This window comes from Lathamus discolor, chromosome 1 (assembly GCF_037157495.1).
Source record: "Lathamus discolor isolate bLatDis1 chromosome 1, bLatDis1.hap1, whole genome shotgun sequence".
Classification (NCBI taxonomy): Eukaryota; Metazoa; Chordata; class Aves; order Psittaciformes; family Psittacidae; genus Lathamus; species Lathamus discolor.
The window spans coordinates 5,995,794-6,021,235 of record NC_088884.1 but is presented as its reverse complement, the minus strand read 5'-3'; the positions used below and the strand labels follow the sequence as shown (position 1 = coordinate 6,021,235).

At 44.7% G+C, this 25,442-nt stretch overlaps 1 protein-coding gene and 1 long non-coding RNA gene across 5 annotated transcripts in view; one reads left to right on the top strand and one right to left on the bottom strand.

Annotated features, from left to right (window-relative positions):
• The first annotated feature begins 797 nt into the window (after positions 1–797).
• LOC136011477 (uncharacterized) lies at positions 798–16,920 on the top strand. The gene is made up of 4 exons (XR_010611396.1): positions 798–998; positions 15,034–15,133; positions 15,224–15,311; positions 15,882–16,920. It is a non-coding gene; the product is annotated as an uncharacterized LOC136011477 (long non-coding RNA).
• LRGUK (leucine rich repeats and guanylate kinase domain containing) overlaps positions 2,021–25,442 on the bottom strand; it is a 64,948-nt gene continuing 41,526 nt past the window's right edge. For 2 of the 4 annotated variants that reach the window (XM_065672896.1, XM_065672961.1), the window contains 6 exons: positions 25,170–25,283; positions 20,333–20,490; positions 16,505–16,593; positions 10,409–10,543; positions 3,601–3,770; positions 2,021–2,819 (listed from right to left, as the gene is read on the bottom strand). In XM_065672896.1, the coding sequence (XP_065528968.1) occupies positions 2,674–2,819; positions 3,601–3,770; positions 10,409–10,543; positions 16,505–16,593; positions 20,333–20,490; positions 25,170–25,283 (812 nt within the window). In that variant the 3' untranslated portion in view covers positions 2,021–2,673. Of the gene's footprint in view, positions 2,820–3,600; positions 3,771–10,408; positions 10,544–11,922; positions 11,996–16,504; positions 16,594–20,332; positions 20,491–25,169; positions 25,284–25,442 lie in introns of those variants that run through there. The other 2 variants (XM_065673108.1, XM_065673017.1) reach the window with 2 other exon arrangements.

Sequence of the window (25,442 nt, the reverse complement as noted above, 5' to 3'; positions counted from 1 at the left end):
GGGCTACGAGGATGCTGGAGAGGGGCTCTTCATCAGGGACTGTAGTGATAGGACAAGGGGTGATGGGTTCAAACTGAAACAGGGGAAGTTCAGGTTGGAGATAAGGCAGAAGCTCTTCCCTGGGAGGGTGCTGAGGCGCTGGCACAGGGTGCCCGGAGAAGCTGTGGCTGCCCCATCCCTGGCAGTGTTCAAGGCCAGGTTGGACACAGGGGCTTGGAGCAAGCTGTTCCAGTGTGAGATGTCCCTGCCTGTGGCAGGGGTTTGGAACTGGATGATCTGAAGGTCCTTTCCAACCCAAACCACTCTGTGATTCTATGAACCCCACTGAACGTGCCACATTTGGAAGTAATTGAAAGTTCAGGGCCCAAGAACTGGTTGCAAAATAGGAGATTCTCTTCAAACATTATTGTCTGATACAAATGAAATACCCTGATCACAAAAGAACAAGGGATTTTACAACTCGGAAATAAGAGTAACATATTTATACTGCACCTGTATGCTCAGCTCTCTATAAGCAAAATAGAGGTACAATTCCTACACTGAAGAGCTCCACATTTAAGACATTCCTGTAAATAGGAGCAGTTTGAAGCTCTGTGCTCATTCACTTAAGGTGTGCAATGCTCTTGCAGGGTTGCACACTTCAAGCAGAGGAAATTCATCACAATTCAGGGATAACTTGTCCTGTTTTGATCTGTTTTACACAGAAGGAAGTAACCATTCCATGGGAAGAGTGGAGAGCTGGGGCTGAATGTGGAAGTGATCTCAGCTTGGAGAACTGGGCAGGAATGGAAGGAAAAGAGACACTGATGTGACTGGGGTGTTACTTACCATCCACTGCCCTTATTTTCCAGATACGAACTTGGGCTACAGAGGCCTGAACATGGGTTTCTGCATTTGTGTCCTGGAGAAAACTGATTTATCTGCACTGACTGCATTACCTGTGTTACTTAAGTGAGGAGGTGTGACCACCCCTGGCCCTGCTGTGTATGAGCCACAAGGTACCTTGTACTTATCCATTAACCACAGAATCATGGAATGGTGCAGGTTGGAAAGGACCTTAGAGCTCATCTGGTTCCAGCCCCTGCCACAGGCAGGGACCCCTTCCACTAGAGCAGCTTGCTGCAAGCCCCTGTGTCCAACCTGACCTTGAACACGGCCAGGGATGGGGCATTCACAACTTCCTTAAGCAACCTGGTCCAGTGCATGACAAAACTGTCACCTCTAAACCAGCAAAGCCCAATACACCCATCAGCACCCATGTCAATCCGCCACTGTAACAGCCAGGCCAGCTTCTGCAAGGGTATTTATAGAGGGAGTGCAGCCACGAGGAGTCCTGTGTGCTTTGCTGAAGAAGCTGCGGAGGTTGGGTAGGTACCAGTGGCAGTTGGGTACCCACCTTTGCGGAACTGCATTGGCAAAGTTCAAGGCCGGGTTGGATGAAGCCTTGTGTGGGATGGTTTAGTGTGAGGTGTCCCTGCCCATGGCAGGGGGGTTGGAACTGGATGATCTTGAGGTCCTTTCCAACCCTAACTATTCTATGATTCTATGATTCTATGAAACTGCAGCTTCTGAATTCCTTCTGAAACCAGGCCATGGGCCAGCCTTGCTTTTTGTTCTGTCACAATCAGTGATATGAAAAAGGTGCTGTTGTTCTTCAGCTGGAAAGAGCTTTATGGAAAGGGAACTACTTAAGAAAAAGCTGAGTTGTTTTCCAGGCTATACTGGAATTTAAGGTCAAGGCTACCTGTATCTATCCATTAGTTACCATGAGCTGAGTTGCTTCGTTCAGTTCATCCTATTTAATCACCAAAACCCCTTGGCCACACTGTGAACACACAGAGCTCTTCCATGGGCATGACTCCACACTGCGGCAACAAGTCATGTTGTCTTCTGTGCATGCAAAGATCCACGCTGCAATAGGAATAGCAAATGCCCCCTCCTCATGGGAAGCTGCTTGGGCAAAGGGGCTTCACTATCTGCTCTCTAAGTAGATGGTAATGAAAATTAACCAGGACAAACATTAATTCAAGAGGTTTATTTACTTGTCAGAGCTCCTACTCCGCATGCAGGAGAACGAACGTTCACACACTACTCACAGCTTCAGCTAGCTCTGTGATTATACTGAGGTTTCCTGATGGCTCCTCACTGGGCTGTTTAAATACACTTGCAAATCCAAGAATTGGGACTCATCCCTTCAAAAAACCCACATTTTATTAAACAACAAAGAGTTTTGGAAGTAGTTTTAACTCTCAACTCAACTCTGAACATTTCACAAAGTCCTTCAAAGTAATTCACTACTCCTACGATATAGACAATATTAACAGAGACCCCAGTGCTCCCACACCTCAATTAAATCTATAACATAGGAGAGGAAGAAAAGAGAGAAGTTAATGGAAGATGTGGTCATGTGCTGTTAGGAATAAAATCTACACCATTTCCCAGCTGGGAGTGCCTGGGGAAATAATTTCTAGCTTTGGGAAATAGAGAAGTTACTTTTTAATCAAGTTATAAATACATAACTTTTTTTGGGGGAGAATTAATTAGAAATGGATTTGGGAATAATATTTGATAGACTTTGCTTTGTGGAAGCGAAATAGATATATAAAAATCACTGTTCCTGTTAGGCAGAAAGATTTAGTGTAATCACAACAAAGGCTTGGCTAGCAGTGGCCATCAATGGGTGGTCTTCTTCCTCCCTGATGGGATTGGAGGTAGGACAGGTTTGGAGCCTGACCAGTTGCTGAGCTGAGGCACTTGAGAAGAACCAGTCTTGGACTTGCTGTGCTTTCTCCGGGAGTTGTCAGCAGAGAATTCAGTGTCTGCAGGAACAAGGAGTGAAGAAGCACTAAGAGGGTGTTTATAGAATCGTGGAATGGTTTGGGCTGAAGGGACTTTAAAGCTCATCCAGCTCCAACCCCTGCCACGGGCAGGGACACCTTCCACTGGAGCAGCTTGCTCCAAGCCCCTGTGTCCAACCTGGCCTTGAGCACTGACAGGGATGGGGCAGCCACAACTTCCACAAATCTGCAGCTGAAAAGCCAGTGTTTTGGGGAGTGAGGGAAGAGAAACATCTTCAGGTAGGGACTGCTCTCCCTCTACATATGGAAGAGTAACTTTACACCTAAGCAGTCGCTATCTAATTCCTCGAGAAGTTCATTGAGAGAAAGGTGCTGCATTGAGTGTGTTGCATTCACACTGTGATGAGTCTGCCACATCTAAGAACTGTAGAATCATAGAATAGTTAGGGTTGGAAAGGACCTTAAAACCATCTAGTTCCAACATATCCTTGCTTCTTAAAAGTGTCATTACTAGAAGCATGAAGAAGCTGCTCTGTAACCCAAATAAAGCTACTGTTTTTACAGTAAGATGCACAGCCTGAGCAAAGCTGTTCCACAGAATATAGAACAGAATGAACCAGGTCGGAAAAGACCTTTAAGATCCAGTCCAGCCTTTATCCAGCACTGCCAAGGCCACCACTAACCCATGTCACTGAGGGCCTTGTCTACACAGTATGTGAACACTTCCAGGAATGGGAATTCCACCACTTTCCTGGGAAGCCTGTTCCAAGCGGTTCAAAATGTGTTCCAACATGGTTCAAACCTTTCAATCTGTCCACTCCATCTTCAGCTCTTCTTGGGTTTTGATGCTTAGCTTTGGCTTCTTCAGTGAGGTGAGCACGAGGAACAGGGCTCCGAACAGGCAGACCTTCAGCAGCAGATGCACCAGATGAGATCAGGAATCGTCCCCTGGCAGGACCAGATTCTTTGCAGCTGAGAGGAGGAAATGATTCATGCTTTAAAATAGCAATAAAATAGCATATGCACCAAGCCTGACAGTATCACTGATGTTGCAGTCACACGACTCAGTCGAGAGACAGAAATAAATCCCAGTACTTACCGGTTACACAAAGTTTTACACATCACAAAACTTCTAGTGCTAGCAAACACAACTACTGCCCCTCTCCATTTGAATTCATTGATTTCATCAGCCACTCGACGGTGCAAAAGTGCCACACAGTGCATCAGCTCCAGATCTGAGATCAGAACTCAGAGCTCCTTGTTTCTAAATCCATCTTCAATGTTCTCTCTTGGTGAGTGAAAGAAAATAGGAACTGCCTTGAAAAGAAGCGTTTCTGTAGTACCCCAGTGACAACACAAACCGTGAGGAGTCATTTATCAGTGAGCAGTACCCAAAGCACCTCTGACTTGTTATGTCTCTTGCAGAAAAGCCAAAACACAAATGGTCTGAGACCCTGACAATGATAATGACCATGTTGTAGCCCGTTCTGATAAAGACTTCCTATTTCCCTCTATATATCCTGGGCTGCATCAAAAAGAGCATGCCCAGCAGGTTGAAGGAGGTGATCCTGCCCCTCTACTCTGCTCTTGTGAGACCTCACCTGGAGCATTGTGTGCAGTTCTGGTGTCCTCAACATAAAAAGGACATGGAACTGCTGGAACAAGTCCAGAGGAGGCCACGAGGATGATCAGGGGCTGGAGCACCTCCCATATGGAGACAGGCTGAGGAAGTTGGGGCTGTTCAGCCTGGAGAAGAGAAGGCTGCGTGGGGACCTCAGAGCAGCCTTCCAGTACCCGAAGGGGGCCTATAGGGATGCTGGGGAGGGACTCTTCATCAGGGACTGTAGTGACAGGACAAGGGGTAATGGGTTAAAACTTAAACAGGGGAAGTTTAGATTGGATCTAAGGAGGAAATTCTTTCCTGTTAGGGTGGTGAGGCACTGGAATGGGTTGCCCAGGGAGGCTGTGAGTGCTCCATCCCTGGCGGTGTTCAAGGCCAGGTTGGATGAAGCCTTGTGTGGGATGGTTTAGTGTGAGGTGTCCCTGCCCATGGCAGGGGAGTTGGAACTGGATGATCTTGAGGTCCTTTCCAACCCTAACTATTCTATGATTCTATACTATCAATTTACTTCAAGATAAGTAAGGAAAAGGCCTTGATTGATATGGAAGGATCAATAACTACCTATTTAATGCAAAACTGTTACCTATTTCTGGAGCAATGCTTAAAATAATTAATAATGTCTCTGTACAGAAAGGACTGTTCTGGTCTAGGTGAGAGAAACTAATTCATAGATGTATGAATCTAGGAGGAAGATTATTCACCTTGACCTTACCCATGGGGAAGGCCAAAGTAATTTCACCCTCTAATTCTTGCAAGAAGCGTTTAAGCTTGTGAGAATAACTGTGATTACAGTGTTGTGGGGAAAGGAAAGGAAGTATTTCAGTGGTATTTGAATAAACCCATACAATAAGAAGAAAGGATCATGAATAATGAGATATAACAGTGAGGTTCTCCCATAAGAAACAGGTAATTATCTTGTCACTAGAGAGATGTACTATGGAAGACTATGGGATTTTTTCTGTTGCCTTCAAGGTAAAAGGATATTTTATCCTTTAATGTACTGAGTGCTTACGTCTTCCTCTGAGGTCCACTGCACCCAAGGATGCTCATCAAACACCCAGTGCTCCAGCCAAGTGCTTAACCCTAGTTGTAATCTCATTTTAGCTGCCTGTAATACTCCCCAGATATAACTGTGGTAGGGAAAAGAAATAACTAGAAGTAGTAAATCCAGGCTTAGTATAAACAGCACCTTGGACTCTTCAACAGCATCTATTCCAGTTTCTAAAAGGCTGACTACTGCTTTTTGCTTCAGAGAACACAGTCACACATCCACCTACGAATGAAGGCTAAAAATAGATACCATATAGTTAGAATTAACCCCCGTGGATCTCTAGCTGCAACTACTTGAATGCAGTGTGCTAAAAACCAGCATCCAGAGGTACTCGATAACAATCTCCATTGCTTTCCTCCTCAGCTGTCCCTTTCTTAAATGGCAGAAGACAAGGCAGAGCCTGGAAATAGATCAGGTACCACTGGGCAGGGTGTGAAGGGAATGTAGGTACTCAGGCTTTTGTAGTACAAGTGTTACAGGAAGCATTTAATGTAATTAAAGATTCTTGTAAAGCTGCTTAATGAGAATGACATCAAAGGTAAGTGGGAAACTAGAGCTTATGAGGTCTCTGCCATGTAGATGTCCAAGGTATTTGGGAAGTGTGGGACTGAGCCTCTCCTTTATGCCTTTGCCAGGTGACCTGTGAATGAATTTGGATAAGGTATCTTTAGTCCTTTCCTGACAGCCTCAGCACAGAAAAGAGACCGATTATAGGGGAAGCAGGCACGTTGGGGGGTTGGAACTGGATGATCTTAAGGTCTTTCCCAACCCAAACCATTCTATGTGTCCTGACTTTAAAGTTTTCCCTCAGTAACGAGTTGAGGAGTAAAGCACTGGCCTGCTATAGATCCTGATTCTGGTTGCACTGGGCTGCCAAACCCTAATGTACATCATTGCGCACGACGTTGTAATATTTCAGTTGATGGACATTTCTCATTTGCTTGTGTTTGGCAGGAATGGGGATGTGCAATTCAATATTTGAGTCAGTTCCTTGTTAAATGGTAGGTGAGGTTCTTATTCCACCCTCAAACTTGCAAACAGGCATAGTACAGAAGCTAATGGGAGTCCTGACATGGAGAATGTCGTCTGCTTGTCTTCAGTGTGAAAAGATGCTTATACAAGAATAAAAACTGTGGCAGTGGCTCTAATTTTGTCTGCTTTCTATTTCTGTCCCTGGTAGAAGTGAATGGAATAGAGCAGTGGGGTGAGGTTTGAAGAGCCCAGTATCAAGGCACAGCCCATAGCCTGTACATACAAGAAAAAGTTAGGGAGAAGATATTAGAAGAAGAAATGGAGAAGGACTCTTCAGAAGGGAATGTAGTGATAGGACAAGAGGGAATGGCTTTAAACTACAAAGGAGATTTAGGTTAGATATAAAGAAGTTCTTCCCTGTGAGGGTGCTGAGGCACTGGCACAGGGTGCTGAGAAAAGATGTGGCTGCCCCATCCCTGGCAGTGTTCTATGATTAAGAAGTTTCTGCTCTCCAACTCACTGTATTTTGTGTCTCCTCTCCTCATGATGCTGTAAGCAGATCGTTTCAACAACCTTACAAATACTTCTGCTTGGTTAAAGTGAGTGATGAAATATAGCAGAGAGGGACCCAAGGGATTTACCATTGCCTGTGGCGAGTAGCAGCGCTTTAAAGTACAGTTGTAAGATCTATTGCCCTAAAGGACTGCTACTCACCAAAGGCAATGATAAATTGCTTAAGCCTATGAGTGAAAACAAATGGCACCTCAGGCAAACCTAACCCACACTTGTGGGAGAGGTCAGCCTCCAACAGAGGACTTGAGAAGTCCTTGGAAACTGGCACAGTGTTTTCTTTAGTGACATCAGGAAAGACCAGGTCATCGTAGGTTACTTCCCAGGAGAAGACCATAGCTATGGTCTCAGCAATGCAAAGAAGCCAAGGATGTAATTAGAAACTGTCCTGCTGAGACCTGCCCGTCAGTGGGCAGATGTCTAAACAAAACCTTTAATTTTCACTCTGGGGTAAATGCAATCATTCCACTTGTAAAGCAGAAGTAACAGACAACGGCAGGGCTTGCATCCAGCAAGTGGTAGTGACCTAAAGAATAATGCTGCTGCTTCCACAGCACAGCTCAAGCTTAAATGAAAACTGCCACGTTTGAGAAATAATGCAAAATGATTGGGAGCTGGACACAGTGTTGCCCAGTGAGATATGAGTCTAAACTGCTCTTGATATGAGACTAACCCTGCTCTTGGAAAGCAGTATTTCCTTCACTTGCTGTGCTCAGAGGTCAACACATTCATACTCTTTCCCCTTGATGGCTTCTTTTACTTCTACTCTTTCTTCCATTCCAAATGTTGAAAGCATGAAATTGGAGAGAAATATTCAATATTCAAACAAGATAACTGCAGGTTGTACAATGCTTCAGGTATGTGGGGGTTTCAAACACATCTACACAACAGCGTTTCCATCCATCACTCCTCTAAGCAAATTCCTTCCCAACTTCCCATATTTCCCTTGCAAAAGGAGTTGGCAACGCGACTCTCTGCCAGTTTGCTGTAGGCCATGCTGCATGCACAGAAAATGAATCAGATTAGCAGTTTGCTTTTCCTCTCCTCACAGTTGTTTTCCCACTGTGTTATTAACAGCGCTAAATGAAAACAGTGCTGAAGTCAGAACACCACAATGTGGTGGAGTGGAAAGACATATTTATTCCCATATGTGAAGGGTAAGACCTTTACAACTCATCAGAGCTTCACACTCACTTGAGTTATAGGTCTTGCTTCTTCCTGCTAAGGACAGATGATGCATAATCCCTCAGCAACTTATTATGCACTTGGTTTCTCTCACACACTCACTCTGTTCCCCTTCAGCACACTCCACCATGGCACAAATACCCAGGACAAATGAGTCTGCAGAGGCCTGTGGTTTTGCCCTTTTTACAGCGTGCTAATTAACTACTTGTAATTACAGTGGCAGGTAGTACATCACAGAGAGAGAGCACGGTCTCTCTAGGATAGAAAAGGAACACAGGGGTTTTTACAACAGCAAGTTTAGCTCAAAGTTCTGTTTAACACATGAGGGATAAGGTGAAGGGGTTGAAATCTTATAAAGATGCTTGGCATTCCTCATTGGTCTGGTTTAGTGTGACCAGCAGGTCAGAGGAGGGGATCCTGGCCAGAGGTGATCTTGTGAGCCCCCACTTGCAGCACTGTGTGCAGTTCTGGTGTCCTCAACATCAGAAGGACATGGAGCTGTTGGAGCAAGTCCAGAGGAGGCCACGAGGATGCTCAGGGGCTGGAGCAGCTCCCATATGGGGACAGGCTGAGAACACTGGGGCTGTTGAGCCTGGAGAAGAGAAGCTGCGTGGAGACCTCAGAGCAGCTTCCAGTGTCTGAAGAGGGCTACAAGGATGCTGGAGAGGGGCTCTTCATCAGGGACTGGAGTGATAGGACAAGGGGTGATGGGTTCAAAGTGAAACAGGGGAAGTTCAGGCTGGAGATAAGGCAGAAGTTCTTCCCTATGAGCTTGCTGAGGAGCTGGAACAGGTTGCCTGAGGAAGTTGTGAATGCTCCACCCCTGGCAGTGTTCAAGGCCAGGTTGGACAGAGTCCCTGAGGTGTCCCTGCCTATGGCAAGGGGTTAAAACTAGATGATCTTAAATTCCTTTCCAACCCTAACTATTCTATGATTCTATGTGTGTTTAGGAGGTTATTTAACAATGATTTTTACAAGGTGTGAAAACACAGAGGTGGAAAAACCGCAGCATGGTGTGTTTAGAGCAGGATAGGTATATTGGTTTGCATGGGATTAGAACAAGATAGCAGACATGGGGTTGAACCCATGATCCAGTTCAAGTTTACCAACAGCCAGACAGCACAGCTCACTCTACCATTCAACTTGGCTCATTCAAGTTGAAGCCTTCAGATGAGCTTTGTGGTAGGTTCCTAAGAGTGAGCAGAGCATGGCTACGAGCACACACCTACTTGCTAGTGTGGATGCGGATCTGGTGTGTTACGCTTCACTAGGTCATGCTGTGTGGCATCTGGCTGCTTCTGTATATCCCATCTGGGCATGGGATTACAACAGATGGCCAGGAGAGGGGAAAAAGCAAAGCTTATCCAGAATACTGCATAGAAAAGCTGCAATGTCACTGCCGCAGCAGCAGACAGGCTTGTTGGCAGCCAGAGCTCAGATGTACCTATGAAACAGGACCATTAGAGTAAGTCACAGCCATCCTGTAAGAGGCAATGTGTACCTGCAGAGCCAGTCAGGAAAATATAGCCGAAGGCACTGAAGATGTAGCCTTTTCATATCTTCTACCTTCACCACTCTACAAGCTTTAAATGAGATTAGGGAGATGTTTCCCTCTCATACCTCAGAGCCTGCTTAGCTGTGGTACAAGTAAATGAGGATGTTCATCACTCATGAACAGAGATGCTGCACAAGATATAAAGCATAGTAGCAGTGTTTGAGATAGCAAGAGAAGGTAAAGGTATTACAGAGCCCAGTATCGTGATGGGATTTGACGCTATCATGGATGAGATATGAATGTGAAGATCACCAGAGCCCCCCAAATGGTAACGATGGTATTCCTCTAAAGAAAGAATGAGAACTAACCCTGATAGCAATATCTGGTAAATTTGTTTTAAAAATGTATTTATCACTCAGGTTCTGTTTTTCTATACCTGGACCAAGTTTCTTTCAGCATCTTTCTCCCTTCAAACATCCTCTTGATAGAAAGCTCTCAAAATTCTCTGTGTATGTGAATTGTGGTGTTTAAATGAAACCAGTCCCACGAATGGCAAGACTTTGGTTTATGCTGCAGTGACACACGCTTAATAAGGCTGTTGATGTAACAGATGAGACAACTGCATTAGCTTGGGAAATGGTTTTAGTTCTTACACACTGCAGCATTAACCTTCATTCCACCCAGCGATGATCTGCTGTCTCAGAAGCTGAACTCACCGGCTCTCCGGGTTACTCAGGGGGAAGCTCTGGTCTTGGGTCATATTCCTTCCATCTGAGAGCACAGAAGCATATATTGTTGGTTCCAGGAATTGCTGATGGGAGCTGCCCGGTGCAGGAGTGGCTGCCAGGTCCCTGAAATGATATAGAAAGAAAATAAAGTGCTTGTTACATGCATTTATATACTGCGATAGCTTCATTAGAGCTTAGTGAGTTCACAAGACCTGTTCAGCTGGAGAGGAGTGTTATCTCCTGTGGGAGAGAAGCAGCAATATAAGCAGCTGGGGGTAGTAATCCAGGCTCTGTTTATAGCAAATGCAGAGGAACAGTTGCAGCTACAGTAGGAATAAACTCAAGCTTAAGTAAGGAGCTAAAACAGGTTGGATGAATCACTCCCCATTGAGACAGCAGTGTAGGGCAACTTGTTTGGGTAGAGACTGTTATTGGACACACGAAATCGGGTGAGACTGTGACTAACTCACAAGATGAGAATTTTCATCGTCACTGCCATGTATAACACCTAAAGCAAAGCACTCCTGATAATTCCAACGTTGACATCACTATTACTGCAGTAATTGGCACCACTATTCATTATTGTAGACTTGAACCACAGAGCTAAAACCAAAGACAATGATAGAATGCTTTGGGTTGGAAAGGACCTTAAGGACCATGAAGTTCCAACCACCTGACAGGGACACCTTCCACTACCTCAGGTTTCTCCAAGCCATGTCCAACCATAGGCCGTTAAGGCAACAAGTACCCCACTGCTGGTTTCCCATAGGAAACAGAAAGGCTGGAATTTCTCATTGCCTTTTCACACCTCCTCATCTTGCCAGAGCAGGACCGTTCCCCTTTGTGTGTCTTCTGGTGCTCCAGTGATGAGGCTTTCCTCATCCCTCCTCAGAAGTCAGTCCCTAGCCCAATACACTGCATTGAAAGCCAGTTTTTCCTACTCTTTGCCTTTAAATTTCCCTTTCTTTAGTTTATTCTTATTAACACCTATAAATAAAGCTTCCCTAGTGTAAGGCCTCAAGCTGTTATTGTTTCACTGTCAAGCAACAGCCAGCTGGTAATGGTGTTTGTTTGGTATCAGCTCAGATCAGAATCTGAACCAATTACATAGGTGAAAGGGCCCGATTCCTTTAATGGCTCCCAGAGCCGACTGCTCTCAGAAATCAGTTCTTGTAAATCCACACAATGGAAATGAAAATAAGAAGAAACGAAATAAAACTCAGCACTCTGATGTACAGCCCGGACATACACCGCCTGACAGGGGAGGTTAAAGCAGGAATCTGAAGGCAGGATTGAAGGACAACCACAGGAAAATGGGCTCTGCTTCCTGGAGCAAAGGTTTGGCTTCAAAACCTGTGACCCACTCTGGGAAGCTGCAACTGAGTTGATAAATGAACTTGAACCAACACGGCCGACACCTATGAAAAAGATGCATTCTTAGAGGTGTGATAGGGATGGTTTTTCACCGTCTGTCTCTGCACTAAGTGTCTCCGTTGTGTTGTCTCTCATGTTTTGTACTGTCACTATAGGGATTTCGGCTCAGAGTAGAATTCAAATTGCACCAGGATGCCTCAGCTAAAAAGGAAAAAAAAGAAAGGAAAGGGAAAACAGGCTGAAGTTCAATAGCACCCTGTGAAAAGGCATGTGCGTGAGTTCCGAACAATGCCCTGGTTTTGCCATTACGAGAGGCACAGAAATAAAACTGAAGGAGGCAGAAGCTCTTCCCTGTGAGGGTGCTGAGGCGCTGGCACAGGGTGCCCAGAGAAGCTGTGGCTGCCCCATCCCTGGCAGTGCTCAAGGTCAGGTTGGACACAGGGGCTTGGAGCAAGCTGCTCCAGTGGAAGGTGTCCCTGCCCGTGGCACGGGGCTGAAACTGGAGGAGCTTTAAGGACTCTTCCACCACAAACTGGGTTTCTATGCAAAGACCACTTTAAGGCAACATCATCCCAGAAAGTATTAGTGACAGCTGTGGATGCTACAAGTGCATTGTTGTAGATGAACCACTTCAAAGATGGGAATTCCAGGAAACAGGGCTTGGAGCAAACTGCTCTAGTGGAAGGTGTCCCTGCCCATGGCAGGGGGGTGGAACTGGAGGAGCTTTAAGATCCCTTCCAATACAAACAGTCCTATAGCCCTCTGGAACAATGTGCACATAAATCTTATGCTCACAGTAATCAAACCCAAGCTGAAGAGAGTCTCAACCACAGGCAGACCACAGAATCATAGAATGGTTTGGGTTAAAAAGGACTTTAAGATCATCTAGTTCCAACCCCTTGCCACAGGCAGGGATGCCTCACTCCAGACCATGTCACCCAAGACTCTGTCCAACCTGGCCTTGAACACTGCCAGGGATGGGGCAGCCACAGCTTCTCTGGGCACCCTGTGCCAGCGCCTCAGCACCTCACAGCAAAGAACTTCTTCCTTCTGTCTAACCTGAACTTCCCCTGTTTCAGTTTGAACCCATCACCCCTTGTCCTATCACTACAGTCCCTGATGAAGAGTCCCTCTTCAGCGTCCTTGTAGGCCCCTTCAGATACTGGAAGGCTGCTGTAGACCTTCTCTCTCTGCAGTTCTGGCAGTGAAACTGTAAAGCGTGTGAATTCCTTCCAACTCAGAGAAGCAATGTTATAAATCCTCCTCTCGGCACTGCCTGCTCTTGCTTCCTCCAGTTCTTTCAGCAACATTTAGATGAAATCGAGAAGTTAATCATTAGCTAAAGGCCTGATTTGAAGGAGACTTCAACCCGACCTCTTATTTATTACCCTCAAATACACAGACAACTAGTGAAATTACTCAGAGCAAACCACCAACTGTTGCTTGTACATTATGTTAGGCAATGAGACATCAAAATGACTTCAATTACACCTGCACGCAGCCCCAGGCAAAAAATAGAGGCCAGGTAATTTGGGTTTAAGAATCTACATTTATGTAGATAAGCCTGAGGGTCTGCAATAAATAAGATAGGTTAGATTCTTGTGTGACACCACTTTTAACATTCTCATACTCAGGAAAATGGAGCAGTATATTTCAGTTTGGATTAAAATGTCTAATGATGAGATTAAACATTAAAGAATCTGTTTAATATTTCCAGATACACAAGAATTCAAAACATACCTTTGGAACTTCTTGGAATATATCATTTTTGACATCAGTTTCATCTATTTCATTGAATTTAGGTCCATTCCGCACTGAAGCAGGGTTCTCATTCTCTGCAGCAGCGCTGCTCAAACGCAAGCTGAGCTGCCCCTGCCCTCCACCATTTCTGGTCCCCAGCCACCTATTTACATCCCCAGTCCTCTTTCTGTATGATGCTAGCACAAAGTGGTTCTTCCTTATATCCAGATTGGATATTAGGAACAATTCCTTCACCAAGAGGGTGGGCAGGCATTGGAACAGGGCATGCTTTGCCTAGAAAGGCTGCATCAGATGATCCTTGAAGTCCCTTCCAACCTGGTGTTCTATGATTCTCTGAACCTCTCTTCCATGAAGAGGCACCAGACCCTAGGTGAGCTTTTCCAAGGTGAAAGCCCCTCTCTGATGGGTATTTAAAACTTGATTCAATTCTGTGTAAATAAACCTGCTCAATAGGACAACCATGCACTAACAGTGGAGTGGACCTCTTGACCCACCAGGTTCTCTGCTATTTAATTTCTACATTCCAGGATTCAGCTTCTCTCTCAGCATTTCAACCACTTTATAACATTCATATTTATGGCCCCTCTTGACATAACCTCTTGTACGGAATGGGATGTTGTCTACTCTTGCCTCCAATTCCACTGAGTGCACCTATCCCTTGAGGCCTGGTAATTGCAAGTACTGATTGGGGGTGACAGGATTTGCTCTCACCTGCCTGACAGCTCTGCCAAAGCAGCCTGATACTTAACTCCAAAATCAGCTTCCAAAAGATGTGTCTTGTGAAATAATGGGAGCACAGAGCAACAAGCAGGGAGACTCACATGAACAGTTCATACTGCAACGCTAAATCAAACCCAAAACATACAGCAAAAGAAAACACTCCTTTCTATTCTTCTTCATTTCAACATGGCTTAAAACGAATGAATCAGCTACTTAAAAACCTCTTTCTCCAAGTAAAGGTTTGGAAAATGCATCATAATTAGATTAGACATTATTTTATTACTTTATTACTTTATTATTTTATTGATATAATTATGACGATTATTTTAATTAGATTAGATATTAGGAAGTCTTTCCATGTGAGGGTGGGGAGGTGCCAGCACAAGGTGCCCAGAGAAGCTGTGGCTGCCCCATCCCTGGCAGTGTTCAAGGCCAGGTTGGACACAGGGGCTTGGAGCAAGCTGCTCCAGTGGAAGGTGTCCCTGCCCATGGCAGGGGGTTGGAACTGGGTGAGTTTTAGGGTTCGGTGTTCAAGGCCAGGTTGGATGATGCCTTGTGTGGGATGGTTTAGTGAGAGGTGTCCCTGTCCATGGCTGGGGGGTTGGAACCAGATGAACTTGAGGTCCTTTCCAACCCTAACTATTTTATGATTCTATGACAATTATGCCTCTCTGTGTATAAGCTTTGGCTGTTGATTTGCTAGAGACACTTTAATTCAGTAGGGTTTCCTTTTTCTTTCTTTCTTTTCTTTTATTAAGAGTCAATCTCCAGACTTTGTCATTGGAATGATTTTCATAAAACACATCTCGTATCTACAGCTGGTGACTACATTTATACAGGACTGAAATGGGCTGAAAGGTATGAACTTTTCTATCCTTTCTGATGATGGCTGCTTTAGAGGCCTATGTGATACTTTAAAAGTCAACACTGTGCGCCTTTTCATGGCAGGTAGGAAAAGCAAGTAAAGAAGAATTCAGATTAGGAAGATTTACAAGCAGGGGAAGGCAGGAGTGCCACAAAAGGTCAATCAAAGAAGGTACATTGAGATTCATAGACTTTTAACACCACTTTTGCAAGGCTGTGATTATAATTACCCTGGGTTCAGCAGTAGCAGTTGTTTTTCTCCTTCTTAGTAGCTAGTGCAGTGCTATGTTTTCATTTTTTGGCCTGGGAACAGTGCTGATAACACCGATGTTTTCAGTTGCTGCTCAAATGTTTGGTCTGGCCAAGGACTTCCTGAGCCTCATGCTCTGCCAGGGAGGAGGGGAGGCCGGGAGGAAGCAGAGACAGGACACCTGACCCAAACTGACCAAAGAGGTATCCATACCACAGCACGTCATGCCCAGGATGTAACTGGGAGTTAACCCAGAAGGGCAGGGACTGCAGGGCTGGATGAGGTATTGATCGGTGCTCGGCTGGGGGGAGTGGGGCGAGTTATTGGTCGGCTGGTGCTGAGGTGTTGTATTCTTTCCTCTTGTTATTTCCTTTACCATTGTTATCATTGGTGGTAGCAGCAGTGGTTTGTGTTATACCTTAGTTACTAAACTGTTCTTATGTCAACCTGTGGGAGCTGCATTCTTTTCAATTCTCCTCTCCGTCCCTCCAGGAGTAGAGGGAGGGCAAGAAGGTGGGGAGTGAGAGAACGAGCTGCGCGGCTGGGTTTAAACCACGACAATAAGGAAGAAGAAGAGAGTCAAGATAGGATCCAAATTCTAAAATAAAAAAAAATAAAACAAGTAAAAAATTAAATTAGGGGTGGAACCAGCTTTCAGAAATTGCATTTTAAACAGAGACATCCATGGATTCTGTTTTAAACAGAGATACTCTGCAGCAATCAACCTTGTGCTGAATGACTTTCCAACACTAGTTACTAGTAGTGCTAAAAGCCATGTGGGAGACCGTGAGCTGCCAGAAAAATGATCCCTTTCTGCTCTCGCAGACAAAACACATACAATCATTACATAGTTTTCGACAAGTTACTTGTGAATGGCTCTGCCTCATATATTTTTGGTATATATTTTGGGACTGCTACACTGCGAGTCAAAAGACAGCCGGTGTGTGATTTATTTGTAGGGCTAGACCAGGGGGATGGAAAGGAGAGTTGTCTATGAGATCTGCAACCCCTGACAGCTTCTAATAATTCATCCTTATGAGCAGTGGAGAAGAAACCTTCCAACAGGCATTACTCACTTCATTGCAAACGACTTGGCTGAAACCACTCTACTTTACCTTGGGAAGGGCTGGACATAGGCATTAGGTGCTTTCCCTGATAGAGCCTGACGTACTGCACAGAAACGTCTTTGGAAAGAAGCTTCTTCCTGATAAAGAAATATGAGCAACTTTAGACAGCAGCTTGAAAGTATATATGGCAACTTAATTGGTTATGATACTCCTCTCTTTTGCTAAGGCTCCAGAGTGTATGAATTGATAGATTCTGGGAAAATAGCAGAGCTGTATTATAACTAACAAGGTGCTAAACGTGATTCACCAGTCTACACAGACCCAATTTTAGGTTGAAATCTTGCTGCCTTTGAAAAATGAAGAACTTTACCTCCAGTGAAGCTCCATTTCTTCGTAGTAGTCAAAATGTGCGAGGAGGGAAGAGGAAGAAATACCTCCAGAGAACTACTTTTGATGTGTCCCAACCTCCCTACTCGCTAGAGTAGGGATAATTCTAGCTATGCTGTTGTCTTAAGCTTCTTTTCACTAGCAAGGGACTGAATACAGTCAAATTTGCCTCTGCCTCATCTTAAATACATTGTCTCCTTTCTCCAGCAATGCTTTACCAACTCTGTATCAAGCAATATCCCCCTTGTCAATTAAAGAATTCATTGCTCATTATATCTTCACTAAAAGAAGGAACATTCTGCAAGCTTTAGTTAGTTTAAATGACTTTGTACAATGAACACATGATGATCTCAGCAGGAAAATGCGGTCCTGAGTGTTAAGGGTATGTTAACTTCTGCTGTAGGACAATATAGTTTCTCAGGTCAGACAAATGCAGCAGTAGCATGTCCTTGAACACATTAACATGTACATCACAAAGTTATTAAATTGTGCTTTCTTATCAACTGATAGCCATTGATAATTATCAATTTAATAGCTAAATCACATGTAATAGAGGTGTTTTGTCATGGTATATGCAATGAAAGAGAATATGGTAAATCTGTGGAATGCTCACATTACGACTGTTGTGGATTCCTTCACTTTCTTTCATTACTTACACTAAGTAAGGCTCTCCTTAGGTGTTCACCAAGCTTGTGCTCTTTTTTGCTCTCTTTTGGTAAAGATATAGTTCTGACCTTTATTTCTATGTAGATTACAGTTATAGACACCTTTCTGTTCATACCTGGTACAGTTAATTAAAGCCGTACAAAATTGGCATGCTAAAAGGGATAAGGCTGCAAGGAATCACATCTACTGTCTATCCCTGAGCAGCAGATCCAGCTTCTTATATTGCTTGTGGGTAATTCCCATTAATTTCTTCCTGGTTTTGATTGTCCAGTTCTACACGGTGGGAATGGATGTGGTTACTGCAGTGACAGCGCACGATTTGGGTGCCAAAAGCACTATAATAATTTCCAGTCCCAAATGTAGCAGTTTCGACAAAATTTCACTTGAAGGCCACTGACATATTTACATTCTTCTCATTAAATATGGCCTAAGAGGCATCTGCGTTTCACCTGGAGTGTTTTACTATGTTGTCACTTCAGCTGATGCTGTAAAGCTTCCTCTGCATGTAAAAATATATTGGAAACTTAGTGCAGTAAATAAGGAAAAGGTATTACCAGCCCAGAACAAGGAGACTAATAAGAAAGAGCCTTGCAGCCACTAAGTGAAACCCAAGGTAAATGATGGCCCCCTTAGTCATAAACCACTTCTCCCTGACTTGACAAAATGTAAACTTTCAAAATAGGAATAGAAAAAGATTAAATAAAAAGGGAGAAAAATAAATTGCGGGGGTAGGAGCGGAGGCAGAGTGCCACCAAAGTGAGAAATACTCTGGCTTATCCCTCATATTAAACCAACAAACCTTGGGATGAAAGAAACTTAGGGGTGTTGGTTGATGAGAAACTGAACATGAGCTGGATTCGTTGTGTGCTTGAGCCCAGAAAGCCAACCGTATCCTGGACTGCATCAAAAGGAGCGTGACCAGCAGGTCGAAGGAGGTGATCCTGCTCCTCTGCTCTGCTCTTGTGAGACCTCACCTGGAGTACTGTGTGCAGTTATGGTGTCCTCAACATAAGAAGGACACGGAACTGTTGGAGCAAGTCCAGAAGAGGCCACGAGGATGATCAGGGGCTGGAACAGCTCCCGGATGGAGACCGGCTGAGAACATGGGGGCTGTTGAGCCTGGAGAAGAGAAGCTGCGTGGAGACCTCAGAGCAGCCTTCCAGTGTCTGAAGGGGGCTACAAGGATGCTGGAGAGGGGCTCTTCATCAGGGACTGTAGTGACAGGACAAGGAGTGATGGGTTCAAAGTGAACCAGGGGAAGTTCAGGGTGGAGATAAGGAAGAAGTTCTCCCCTGTGAGGGTGCTGAGGCGCTGGCATAGGGTGCCCAGAGAAGCTGTGGCTGCCCCATCCCTGGCAGTGCTCAAGGCCAGGTTGGACACAGGGGCTTGGAGCAAGCTGCTCCAGTGGAAGGGGTCCCTGCCTGTGGCAGGGGTTGGAACTGGATGGTCTTTAAGGTCCCTTCCAACCCAAACTATTCTATTATTCTATGATTCTATGAAACATGGAAATGAACAACATTTGTGACAGTTTTGTAGCTCTGCATAGCTTGAAAGGATGTATTTAATTTCAGAAAACTGAAAGATGGGAGGTTCTCTAACCATACCTTCCTCCACATCTACGAGAGTCTTTTTGAAAGCCTGGGAAACAGGGGCAGGGGGGTTCTGTTACTTTCCTCCATCTACAGCACCACTCCTAAACATCAGAGGTAGTTATAAATACAGAGATAGCGGCAAAATTGTAGAGCAAGTCATGGCTGCCAAGCCATCATTCATCATAATGACATCATAACCCTGGAATGGAACATAGTTTAAAGCTTTCATTTTTCTTTTCCCCCTTCTCCTGTCATCGTTGTATAAAATAAGCATTAGCCACATCTGCTTCATAGCCCCTACTCCTCCACTGCCTGCAAGCAGGATGAATGCCCGTAGGGAAAGGACTATTAAGGAGAAGGAAAAAAACAGGAAGAGAGATGAAGCTGGAGTTGCAAGAGGTTATTTGAAATCCAAGCACGTTGTTGCATGTGTTGATTGGAAAAGTAAAAGCAGGTGAAAAATGTGCTTAAATCTGATCTCTGGCAGTTAGCACCAGATACGCTCTGAGAGGCTCAGCTGAATGGGTTTATCCACTGCCACAGGATGGCATTCACAAGTAATTTTGATTGTCCTTTTAACTGCATCTGAGTATTGCCACTGAATAGGATCATTTCATATCTTCTTGTAGAGCTGAAAGATGATATTCAGCTGCCTTACACCAGTACATAATTGGATGAAATCAACTGGATGGAATCGTGCCTTTTGACAAGGGCCTGTAGGGACAGGACAAGGGAATGGCTTTAACCTGCCCGAGGGGAGACTGAGCTGAGCTCTTAGGCAGAAGCTCTTCCCTGTGAGGGTGCTGAGGCGCTGGCACAGGGTGCCCAGAGAAGCTGTGGCTGCCCTATCCCTGGCAGTGATCAAGGCCAGGTTGGACACAGGGGCTTGGAGCAAGCTGCTCTAGTGGAAGGTGTCCCTGCCTGTGGCAGGGGTTGGAATTGGAGGAGCTTTAAGGTCCCTTCCAACCCATACTGGACTGGGATTCTATTTAGGATCAACAGATTTACTCTGGTGTAAAACTGAGCAGAAACAACATCTTGTCCTCTCATTTGAGTTCACCTGCCTCTTTCTCCTCAATCTGCCTTAACTCTGAGGAACTGGTAAATATTGTTGGAATGAAACACAGCCAGAGAACAGGAGTCCATTTTCTCTGGAGAAAGAAAGGTCTGACATGTATTTTTTGCATACAACTAATCATTTCTATCTAAGGTTAGAGTAAATGCTCCTTACCATAGACCTCAGTTGTGCAGCATGTTTCTCTGAGATGCCTCCTGGATAGCTTTTGGCAGAAGAGTCCAAGAACTCATTGGCAAATGAAGACTTAGTAGTTCCAGTAGTTACACCACCAGGTGGGAATCTTTGCTGCTGTAAGAGCCATATTGTGGAAGCTGGGATGGAAAAGACACCCCTGAACAAAACCATTCTGAACACCATTTTGCTTACAGCAAGCAGAAAGAAGCCAGTCATTTGCAACTATCACCAGCTGGCTTTTGGGCACAGGTCTGGATTCACAAAAGAAAACTCAAGAAACTTTTAAAGGATTGGTTATAAGGATATATATTGGATATATATTGGATATAAGGAAGAAGTTCTTCCCTGTGAGGGTGGTGAGGCACTGGCACAAGGTGCCCAGAGAAGTGGTAAATGCCCCATCCCTGTTGGTGTTCAACACCAGGCTGGACATGGCCTTGGGTGACATGGCCCAGTGTGAGATGTCTCTGCCCATGGCAGGGGGTTGGAACTGGATGATTTGAAGGTCCTTTCCAACTCAAACCATTCTATGATTCTATACTGTTGGGTTGTAGCTACCAGAAGAGCTGGTGTTAAAAACAGAGGAGATGAGGCTGGAGATTACACAGAATCCCAAGGGTTGGAAGGGACCTCAAAAGATCATCTAGTCCAACCCCCCTGCAAGAGCAGGGTAACCTACAGTACCTCACACAGGAACTTGTCCAGGCGGGCCTTGAATATCTCCAGTGTAGGAGACTCCACAACCCCCCTGGGCAACCTGTTCCAGTGCTCTGTCACTCTTACAGTAAAGAAGTTCTTCCTGATGTTAACGTGGAACTTCCTATGCTCCAGTTTACACCCATTGCCCCTTGTCCTATCACTGGATATCACTGAAAAAAGCCTAGCTCCATCATCCTGACACCTACCCTTTACATATTTGTAAACATTGATGAGGTCACCCCTCAGTCTCCTCTTCTCCAAGCTAAAGAGACCCAGCTCCCTCAGCCTCTCCTCATAAGGGAGATGTTCCACTCCCTTAATCATCTTTGTGGCTCTGCGCTGGACTCCTTCAAGCAATTCCCTGTCCTTCTTGAACAGAGGGGCCCAGAACTGGACACAATATTCCAGATGCGGCCTCACCAAGGCTGAGTAGAGGGGGAGGAGAACCTCTCTTGACCTACTAACCATTCCCTTTCTAATGCACCCTAAGATGCCATTTGCCTTCTTGGCCACAAGAGCACATTGCTGGCTCATGGTCATCCTCCTATCCACCAGGACCCCCAGGTCCCTTTCCCCTTCGCTACTTTCCAGCAGGTCAACCCCCAACCTGTACTGGTCCATGGGGTTGTTCTTCCCCAGATGCAAGACTCTACACTTGCCCTTGTTAAATTTCATCAAGTTTCTCCCCGCCCAACTCTCCAGCCTGTCCAGGTCTCGCTGAATGGCAGCACAGTCCTCTGGTGTGTCAGCCACTCCTCCCAGTTTTGTGTCATCAGCAAACTTGCTGAGGGTGCACTCAGTTCCCTCATCCAGGTCATTGATGAAAATATTAAACAGCACCGGTCCCAGCACCGACCCCTGAGGAACTCCACTAGTCACAGACCTCCAGCTAGATTCTGCGCCATTGACCACAACTCTCTGCCTTCTTCCTCTCAACCAGTTCTCGATCCACCTCACTACTTGATCGTCAAGCCCACACTTCTTTAGCTTATCTATGAGGATGCTGTGGGAGACAGTATCAAATGCCTTACTGAAATCAAGAAAAACTACACCTACCGCTCTACCATCATCCCTCCACCTCGTCACTTCCTCATAGAAGGCTATAAGGTTGGTCATACATGACTTCCCCCTCATAAAACCATGTTGGCTGTTCTTAATGACCCCCTCATCCTTGATATGCCTAGTGATGGAGTCAAGAATAAGTTGTTCCATCACCTTTCCAGGGATGGAGGTAAGGCTGACCGGTCTATAATTACCCGGGTCCTCCTTCTTGCCCTTCTTATAGATTGGTGTGACCTTTGCCATCCGCCAATCCTCAGGCACCTCGCCCGTTTCCCATGACTTACCAAAGATGATGGAAAGTGGCCTAGCAATGACCTCCGCCAGCTCCCTCAGCACCCGTGGGTGCATTCCATCCGGACCCATCGATTTACAGATGTCCAGTTTGCATAGATTGGTGGCTTCTGTTTCAGGGGCAGTAAACTGCTCACTTTGACAGTGAGTAAACTTAAAGCCTCACCTTCAGAGGTGCAGAGCTTCACACTGACAAAACTTCAATGGGATTTCTGGTGCCCAGCAGCACAAATAATCAGTCTTTGACATAAATGTCCCTTTCCTCATTTGAAAATTACAAATAGCAACACGTACTCCACAGGACTGCTGTGCTATATAATTAATAGTTGTAAAATACCAGGTTCTGTGAAGGAAAGCTGCTAATGCAAGTGCAAAGCATTATCAGCTCGGAAATGGATTATCCTTCTGCTATAAAAACTTTTATAAAAGCCGAACTTATCTATTTTCTCCCACTATTTTCACTCTATGCCTGAGCAAAAGCTCTTGCAGAGCAGTTCATTAAAACCAGAATTAACAACCTATCATAATCTCCCCCAACCAATCTTCCCCCTGCTACTATCTTACTAAAAATGTCTGTATTAAAGACAACCTTGGGGCAAGTTTCTTAAGATAAATTATTTCACAGTGTCCATAAGAAGAGATGATCTCGAGAAATAGGGTAGTTAAATTTATTTAAACACCTATAAATGAGGCTCTAAATGAATTTAATGGTGCATAGTAAATTTCAAAGTTACTTTATGGACAGGAGGATTACCAAAATCCAGTAGTAGTGATGATGTTTCCGTAACTACTGACAAGTCATTCACTGAAAGAACTCAGAACTGCTGAGGAATACAAAGTCCTTTAAAGGAGCTTTAGACACATAAATATAGGTCTTGGAAAATGCTATCATTATATAGAAGTATTTTCTCTTTAATCCTCCCCTTTTTCTCTTTTCTGTTAATCTAGTTGGGGTTTGGTGGGTTCTGTTGCCTCTCAGGATAAAACATCTCCAGTGTTTTTAAGACAAATAAGTAACAACATATAGTATGACTATCATATTAAAAAAGGCAAGGAAGTCTTTCTCACTTCAATAGTTTGAGATTAAATAAGACCCTGCAGAAAGGTCCTCACTGCTGTAGCACTGGGATGATGCAATATGTGGAGAAGCTTTTTTCTTGCCCACTGGGAAATCAGTATTTATTAATTCTTTCAGGACACAGAATTACTTGAACTGATGAATTTTACACTATCCTTCATTAAAACATTCAGACATTCTCGCCCTCCCTTCAGCTACTTTTATTTGAGGCCTTCTGTGCCACACAGAAGGTCCTGAATATTGGCTCTGTGTTACTCAGCAAACTGATTAACCCTCCTTTTGCAATGGATCTAATGAAGACAGCCATAAACCATGGAGGCTCTTTGAGTTGTCAGAGGAAAGATCACATAAATGAGCTTCTTGTTAGTCTACATTGCACTGCTTCCGATTATCATAATATCTGTGTCTTATTTCTTCTACTCCAGTATTTTAGAGGTCATATTCTGCTTTCATCCCAGCCGGTAACCTGCCCTGTCTGGGCTAAAACCAAAGGTCCAGCTGAGTTTTCACAGTATGTTAAGATAACCTTAGCTATGCTGCCTCTGACAAGAGCATTTCTCCTTTCTTCCTCCACAGGCAGCCATAAAGCTCTTCACTGCACCTTTCCCTCTTTGAGCCAATTCTATAGGTCCAAGATTCTGAGCTGGGAATGGATCTGTCTGAAAGTTGGTTGGGGTGATTTTTCCTATATTAGTTTTCGGATGGAACCGTTCCCTGATCCAGGTTACATATGACTGCACAACCAGAGGAATGAGAGCAAGGGGGGAACTAGAAATGCATAGGCAGAAGTAAGTTGGGCATGTCTATCTACTTTTTGCAGCAGTGTGCACTTGGATTAGCTGGAAGTGATCGCAAGGCTCCAGCCTCAGTCACAGGTGATGGTTTTAAACTAAAAGAGAGGAGATTAGGGCTGGATGTGAAGAAAAAATTATTTACAATGAGGGTGGTGAGGCCCTGGCCCAGGTTGCCCAGATGGGTGGTGGATGCACCGTCCATGGGGACTTTCAAGGCCAGACTGGATGTGGCTCTGGGCAACCTGATCTAGATGATGTCCCTGCTTATTGCAGGGGGGTTGGACCAGATGAGCTTTGACAGTCCCTTCCAACCCAAATCCTTCTTAGATTCTATGATTCAAGCACAAAAGGCTTCTCTTAAATACACCACCAATCATCTGGGTTTACCATGCAGAAGATAGCCACAAAAGCACTTAAGAGTGGACTTATAAGTTGCCTTCACTCATCTTACTGTCCTTGGTTTCATATACCTCTTTCTGCTTCTTGCTATCCTGGGGAAGAGGGTAAAGTAAGGTCTCACTGTCATGGCATTTTCTTGCTGCTCAGCAGGTTAATTGGCACAAAACTCTCAGCCATGGATGCAGATCTCATTTGTGATTCATCTGGAATGAATGGGATGCCCAAAAGCATCCTTAAAAGAGTCAGGCAACTCACTTTCTGCGTGTTATTGCCTCAGGACACACAGTGATGTAAAGAACCTGGAAAAATCTCCATTAAAGATTCACATCCCAGGAAGGAATCAGCCCAGAAGACCCATTGCAGGGAAGCACACAGAGGTTTAGACATGAGAAATCTTAAAAACGGCATCATTCACAGATTTCAGTTCTTGTAACAAATAAATAGGAATTCTTTACTGATAAAAGCAGTTTTAGCACGTGCCCAGACACAGTACCTGCTCCTACTCTGCTGTTTGAGTCCTGAATGCTATCAGCAACTCCAGGTGGCTTCAAATCCAGGTATTCTCTTATGATGAAACTCAGTTCTGTGAATGCCTCATCCAGTTCATCTGCAGACAGGGATATGCATTTCATGGCATAGAGAAAGGATGCATAATGCTAAAACCCAGCCTTTCATCAGTACAAAGTTACAAATCACAGAAGTCTCACGCAGAAATGCATTCTTAACTTAACCAGCTCATCTTTTTGGGAGAAAAAGTCTTAATCTT